Source organism: Bubalus kerabau, chromosome 11, assembly GCF_029407905.1.
Source record: "Bubalus kerabau isolate K-KA32 ecotype Philippines breed swamp buffalo chromosome 11, PCC_UOA_SB_1v2, whole genome shotgun sequence".
NCBI classification, from domain to species: Eukaryota; Metazoa; Chordata; class Mammalia; order Artiodactyla; family Bovidae; genus Bubalus; species Bubalus kerabau.
In genome coordinates, this window is record NC_073634.1 from 49,474,269 (window position 1) to 49,482,124 (window position 7,856).

The 7,856-nt window shown below is 43.2% G+C and overlaps 1 protein-coding gene across 1 annotated transcript; it reads left to right on the forward strand.

Moving 5' to 3' along the window:
- The first annotated feature begins 439 nt into the window (after nucleotides 1-439).
- Nucleotides 440-5,045, forward strand: LOC129623804 (interleukin-36 gamma-like). The gene is made up of 3 exons (XM_055541729.1): nucleotides 440-545; nucleotides 1,670-1,809; nucleotides 4,836-5,045. The coding sequence occupies exons 1-3, from the start codon at nucleotides 440-442 to the stop codon at nucleotides 5,043-5,045; spliced, it is 456 nt and encodes a 151-aa protein (XP_055397704.1).
- The last annotated feature ends 2,811 nt before the right edge of the window (nucleotides 5,046-7,856 follow it).

Below are 7,856 nucleotides of genomic sequence, written 5' to 3' on the forward strand. Positions count from 1 at the left end.
AGAAAGGCTGGGTTCATGGGTCATGTGAGAGCTGCCAGTTTTAATGTGCAAACCCTGAACCATCCTTCCTGAAAGACCTGGATTAGATCATTCTCCTGGTGGTGGTTTAGTTGCTAAGTCATCTCTGACTCTTTGCAATCCCAGGGACTGTATCCCACCAGGGTCCTCTGTCCACGGGATTCTCCAGGCAAGAATATTGGAGAGGGTTGCCGTTTCCTTCTCCAGGCGATCTTCCCAGGTCTCCTACATTGCAGGTGGTTTCCTGGATTTCAGGCAGATTCTCTTTTTTTTTTTTTTTTAGTGTTCAGGCACATTCTTTATCGACTGAGCCTTCCTTCCTGAAAGACCTGGATTAGATGATCTTTCTCCTAACATCTAGTAAAGCAGCCTTCATCATGTTGGGGTTTTTAAAAAATTATTCTTTTCCATTTAAACAGCAATGGATAATCCCAGACATGCAGTAGTCTCCGACTTGAGTCAGCAGGTGTGGTTCCTTCAGGGTCAGACCCTCATGGTAGTTCCTCGGAGCAACAATGTAGGGCCAGGTAAGTGACAGGTCATCGTGTGGCTGCTCCTTGGAGCAGCCTCACATCAGTGCTGCTGGGATGCTTGTACCATCCTTTTATTAAAGTGTGGCTTTATAGCAGAGACATCATTTGGCTGACAAAGGTCCATATAGTCAAAGCTATGGTTTTTCCAGGAGTCATACACGGATATGAGAGTTGGACCAGAAAGAAGACTGAGCACCAAAGAAATGATACTTTTCAACTGCAGTGCTGGAGAAGACTCTTGAGAGTCCCTTGAACTACAAAAAATCAAACCAGTCAACCATAAAGGAAATCAACACTGAGTATTCATCAAAAGACTGTTGTTGCAACTGAAAGTCCAATACTTTGGCCACCTGATGTGAAGAGCCAAGTCACTGGAAAAGACCTTGTTACTGGGAAAGACTAAGGCAAAAGGAGAAGGGGGAAGCAGAGAATGAGATGGTTGGATGGCTTCACCAATTCGATGGATATGATATTGAGCAAACTCTGAGAATGTGGAAGACAGAGGAGCCTGGTGTGCTGCAGTCCATGGGACTGCGAAGAGTCAGACACAACCTAGCAACTGAACAACAACACCTGGAGGGGGAAGAATTTCACATCTGCCCAGGAAGAGGTGTCTTGGACCATGGCAAAGAGAGCAGAGGGAGTGGAGTAGCTTTCTGGGGAGCAGGAGAGCTGCTTTCAGTGATCTGAAGGCCTGTCCTAAGGAAAAAGAGTGGCTTGTTTGCCCAACTTCCTATGTCCTAAGAGGACTAATTGGGTGGGTTGCACAGAAGGCAGATTTCAACATCAGTTAGGCAAAACTCGGTAATGAACAGAGCTTTCCAAGGATCAGAGGGGTTGCTTGGGGTTGGTGCTCCTCGCCTCCACGTGTTCAAGCAGAGGTTGTGAAAATCCCAACGGTGGGGTCTGCCTCCTCTGCCTGCGCTCCGTTTCCTAGAGCAGCGACTGGTGCTTGGTATGATTGAGTGAATGAATGAACGAATGAATATGAGGCTGACCACTCTGTGGGTCTGGTAGTGGGATTATACTCTTAAGGGCTCTTCCAGCCTTGCCTGTAAGATCTTGGTCTTTTGTAATTGCAAAAGGTCACTGACGCCGTAACCCCTCTTCTCTGACAGTCATTGTCACCGTTATACCATGCAAGTATCTGGAGTCTCTTCAGAAAGACAAAGGGAGTCCTATTTATTTGGGAATAAAGCAGCCAGAAATGTGTCTATGTTGTGAGGACGTTGGTGGAAAGCCTGAATTACAGTTGAAGGTAAGTGACAAAGAAAAATAATGTTAGAAAAAACCCAACTTCTTTTCTCAGAAGTTGATTTGTCAGGAAATCTAATTTTATAATAAAAAAATAAATAGTTTCCTGTTCTTAAGCATATTTATACCTGGCTCCTTTAGAGTCATGTGCATGCAATAAGCTTTTTTTTTTTAAAGCCAAACTAATTTTTATTTGTTTAGTTTTGGCTGTGCTGGGTCTTGTTTTTTGCTGTGTGGGCTTTCTCTAGTTGCAGTGAGTGGAGGCTACTCTCTTGTGGTGGTGGATGGGCTTCTCACTGCGGTGGCTTCTATTGTTGCAGAGCACGGGCTCTCTAGGCACGTGGGCTTCAGTAGTTGTGGTGCGTGGGCTCATTAGTTGTGGCTTCTGGGTTCTAGGGCACAGGCTTGGTAGTTGTGGCATGGCTTAGTTGTTCCTTGGCATGTGGGATCTTCCCAGAACTAGCAATCGAGACTGTGTCTCCTGCATTGGCAGGAGGATTCTTTACCATGAGCCACCAGGGAAGCCCATGTTTTTCTTATTTTTAACTGCCTGATATAAAACAACTTGTTTCTGAAACTTCAGTTTACAGCAATTCAATTTAATTCAACACCATCCAATCCAAGCCAGCAAATGTGTGCCTTCTAACTGGCGTCCAGCACTGTTGTAGGCATTGGAACATCATTAGTGCACAGAATGGCAAAGAGCCTTGCCTTCCTAGGGTTTACATTCTAGTGGAAGACAAGAAATGGTCCACAAGAAGCATAATCATGGGTAAGCCTGTGACATGTTAAAGGGGGTTGTGTTGTCTGGGAAAGAATGATTAGAACTGGTAAAGAGACTGGTGGCACCAGAAACAGCTAGAGCCTGGCTTCATGGTAAATAGTACAGCAGGTATTATTGTAAAGGTAAGATTTTATTGGACAGGAAAGGAAGAAAAATGTGAGCCCAACAGAGTGTCCAGTGAGGGCAAGTTCAAGGACCGGGAGTGAGCTGGGGAGGAGGCAGAGTTCAGAGAAAGGCAGATAGTAAAAGAGCTTTCCCACTTTTGTAAAGTCTTTAACCTGTCAATCAATTAATTCATTCAACATATATGCTAGACTCTAGGTTCATCCACATCACTGCAAAGACCCAATTTCATTCCCTTTTATGGCTGTGTAATATTCTGTTGTATTTATCTACTACTATGTGTAAAACAGATAGCTGGTACAGCACAGGGAGCTCAGTTTGATGCTCTATGATTACCTAGAGGGGTGGAGTTGGGGGTGGGGCTGGGAGAGAGGTCCAAGAGGAAGGAGATATATGTATACATAGGGCTGATTCACTTTGTTGTACAGCAGAGACTAACACAACACTGTAAAGCAACTATGGTCCAGTTAAAAATATATAAAAATTTTTAATTAATTCAACCCAAATTATTAGAATGTTTTGAATAGAAGAGTGACATGAAAGGACATAGATTTTAAAAGGATTATTTTGGCTGCTACTTGAGAGCAGGGTGTGACGGACAAGGACAAAATGCCCCTTGGAGGCTTCAGGGTGACCCAGGTATAATCTGAGGGTCTACTGGAGGAAGAGGGATGATGGTCAGAGTCTTGAAATACTTTAAATTAAGGCAATAGAATTTGCTGACAGAGTGGATATAGTGTGTGATGAAGTAGATGAGGACGAAACAGTATGCTTTCAGCTCTGTAGGCAAGAGCTAGATGGTTTAGACCCTGCAGGTTTTGTTAAAGGCCTTAAATCATATGATAATTATGAGAACATCATTCAAGACATTTAAGCTGGATAGTAACATGATCTTGTTTATTCAGTTATTTCAGTTTAGAGTTCATTCAACTGCTTTGTGGAGAACGGGTGGTGGGGATGGAACAGGTGTGGGGGAGGATGTGAGAAGCGGCTCAATTCAACAAATATTTTGGAACTAGGGTTTACAGGTCTTGTTACTGGGTTAGATGCTGAGAGGTCAAAGAAAGCAGTTTCAAGGTTGGCTTCTTGGTTTTTGGCTGTCCACAGAGTGGGATAGATTAACTGGAAGTTATTAACTGAATAAAGGAATCTTTTGGAAGAAGTCCCCCTATTCAGGGTAGAATGTGGCCGAATTATGGGCCATTCTATTATCTCTTTGGAGATCTTGGATATAATGTAATTTACTTAGAAATACTTATCTTACCTAAATATAACAATATGTAAATATATAAATATATACACCTACAAATATCTTTCTGTATACAATATGGAAGATTTTTTCTGATTATTCTATGTTCCTTTGTTCCTTTGAGTGCAAGTCTTTTGAGTTTTTAGACCCTCTTGTGCCTTTTTCATGGCTTTGACCTTTCTCATATGTTTGACAATCAGAAACCTATACAACCCCACCTGGTAGTCCTTTGCCAGAACAGTGGTTCTTACAGGAGGGGGGTCTCTCATGGATGCAGCTTGGGTGAGAGAGGACCTTGGCTTCCTGCTGCAAATTTGCATCTCCTTCCTTTTCCTTGGGGGAGAGGGGGTCTTCTCAGCCTCTAATGTGAGGAGAGTTCCAATTTGTAATTCAAGTGTGGCCACTTATCCGTGAGCCTGTGCCTTGTGTCAACTTCCATGCAACCTCTGGATTTGAGGGTGAAGGCTGGGAAGGTGAGATTTTGGGTGTGCCCACTCTGCTGTTCCTTTGAAATGTATTTTCCTAGGCTTGCTCTAATATATGGATAGGGTTGCTCAAACATTGGAACATTTATAGGTTGTGTGCAAGGAACCTTGAACTGCAGGGCTTTCAAGGTGGCTCAGTGGTAAAGAATCTGCCTCTCAATACAAAAGACGAGGGTTCAAGCCCTGGGTTGGGAAGATCCCCTGGAGAAGGAAATGGCAACCCCCTCCAGTAATCTTGCCTGGAGAATCCCATGGACAGAAGAGCCTGGCAGTCTACAGTCTGTGGGATCTTGAAAGAGTCAGACATGACTTAGCAACTAAACAACAACAACCTTGAACTACTCAAACAGCCTCTGTTTCTCCTTCTGGCATTTTCTGTCCCATTTCAGAACCAGAAGATAATGGATCTGTACAACCAAGCCAAGCCTGTGAAGCCATTCCTTTTCTACCACGAAACGACAGGCAGGATCTCCACATTTGAGTCTGTGGCCTTTCCTGGATGGTTCATTGCCTCTTCTGAGACCAGGCAGCCCATCTTTCTCACTTCCGAGCTGGGAAACGTGTACAATATTGGCTTCCAATTAGATTTCAAGGTTTGAACTCAACCTAGAGGTAGCAACTTGGTCTTATCATTTCTAGCACTCAGTGTCTTTGTTTGTATTATCTCTGTGTCATTTTTATCAGTGCTTAGAGGTGGGCTTGAGCCTGTTCTCATCTTATTTTATAAATGGAGAAGAAGCAATGACTCTATGGAAACCAAGGAATAGAATGTGGGCTCAGAAGCAAAGGAGGTGGGTGGTGTGTGGCTCTCCTTTTCAGCTGCAATGGCCCATCCTTCAAGTCATCTGTACAAACATATCGGGACCCTAAAACAGTAGGACTCTCTCCTGGGTGTGGTTATGAAGAAGCCTCAGAGCTCATGAGTCTTACCCAAGATATTGGGACTAGCTTGGAGCTGATTTTCTATTCTGCTTTGTTTCCTGATGGTATTACATTTCCCATAATCTCTATATGTTTCCAGTACTTTGCAAGGGTTAATACATCATTTTAAGGGTTAGAGTCTTGTAAAAGAAAATAATTCTTAATGAAAGTGAATTATTTTTGTCTAATTCTAATGTGTTACCATAAAGCCAGGGCTTCCCTGGTGGCTCAGAGGTAAAGAATCCACCTGCAGTGCAGGAGCCTCAGGAGACATGGGTTTGATCCCTGGGTTGTGAAGATCCTCTGGAGGAAGGCGTAGCAACCCACTCCAGTATTCTTGCTTGGAGAATCCCATGGGCAGAGGAACCTGGCAGGCTACAGTTAAAGAGTCAGACATGACTGAAGCGACTTAGCACACATGCACTCACCAGAAAGCCAAATATAAACTCTAGGTTTTTTATACAATAAGAAAGCTAAAACAGATATAAAATGAAATAGGAAACAAGGAGCAAGCTGAAATTAGCAAGAGTAATTAAATGAGGACACCACAGTGGGTCAGCCTGGGGCTTAGCTGAAGGGAGCAGGGTCCTTATCAATGGTGATAGGTTTGGGTGGTGCGGGTATTTCATGTAAAATGGCACTACTATTTACTATTTTCTGTAGAATCTCATGCCTTGCTTTCTTTTCTTTTTAGGAACTCTCACCATCTAACTCCCTCTAGAAACTACAGTAAAAGGTGCCTTTTGGGGAAGGGAGAGCCTAAATTCTTCACCAGCCATGCTTCAGATGTTACATTGTGATAAAATGAAACAACTGATTTAGGGTATAATTGTAAAAAGATGTAGCTCAGATCTGGTTCTGCATATCGTAGATTTCTTATTCTGACTCTGATATACAAATGCAGAAAACGATGTTTGCTTAAATGCAGTCCACACGATAGCACCAGTAATGAATTTTTTTAAATAAAACTTTCATTAAAGTAGTGGACAATCACACCACTTACTCTACTAGGCAGGCTAGCAAGCAGTCAATAAGCACTGACATAACACAGTGTCTCTTGATTCTTAAAAGTTTTCTTCTTCAATGAAATACTTTTTCAGCATGCAGTTTTATAAAAGTCAACATTAATGTGGACACAAAGCTAATTAGTTCTGGAATATCAAATAGAAGAATTGCTCATTGGATATTTAGTACTACACTTACTGCTAATAAATGGTGACATGTTGTTACATCTGCCAATTTGCATCATTACATTGTCAATTGTTACATGTGACAGTTGGGGTCTGATGACACATTCCCTTGCAACATGATTATGATTCTGAGTGCCATGGCATAGCCAGTCCTACCAGGGGCTGTGTGATGATTCAGTTTCCTCATCTCCTTTCTCTGCCGTGTTCATGTGGGCACTATGATACCTTTGTCAACTGGCATGTACAAGAGCTCATGCAAAACTCTAATAAGGTGATGCTTTGTGGCTGGGCTCAGGGGTAAGGTGGTCAATCTGGTCACCCATAAGAGATTCTGATAACATATTTAGAACATACTCAGAATGAAAAATGGGGCTTCTCTGGTGGCTCAAATGGTAAAGAATCTGCCTGCAATGCAGGAGACATGGGTTCGATCCCTGGGTCCAGAAGATCCCCTGGAGAAGGGAATGGCTACCCACTCCAGGCTTCTTGCCTGGGAAATCCAATGGACAGAGGAGCCTGGATGACTACAGTCCATGCGGTTGCAGAGTCAGGCACGATTGAGCAACTAACACTTTCACTCTCAAAATGCAAACATAGGGAATTTCTCCAAGATCCAGTGGTTAAGACTTGGTGCTTTCATTGCCTTGGGCTCGTGTTCAATCCCTGGACAGAGAACTAAGATCCCACAAGCCAAGCAGCATGGCCAAAAACAAACAAACAAACAAAGCAAAACCAAAAAAAAAAACAAACAAAAATGAAAAACACAATAATCTCATCTTGTGGAACCCAGAGAACAGCCTTCCATGGACCCCCAGCTTACCCATCAATTTTGAGAAATACCACACATGATCTGGCACAGTGGAAGAAATCAGAGAAGGTTCTTGTGAGCAGCAGCACTCTCATTTTCAGCTCATTACCTGGTGCACATCTGACTTTCAAGTGTTTGCTGTGTCTAGTGCTCTTGCACTTGAATACCATATGCTCCAGGCCAAGATTCACTGAAGCATTTGGTTCCTTTGGATCTTTAGCAACTAGATACTACAGAAAACCTTGATGCCCTGGGAGAGGGGTTTCTGGCTTCCAGTGGGGGGAGGGGATTAAGAACTTTGCCACCAAAATCACAAGTCCAGAGAAAACAGTTGAGTGGGATGTTTTCCTGTCAAGCTGCTTTGGGGCTTACATCATCTGGCCCCAGAATCGCTGAAGGACAAAGATGGTTTCCTGAAGACACTGTCCCCAGCATTAACAATTGGCCATGAGGACTAAAGATGCCTCCCTAAGACCCTGAGACCAGGGGTT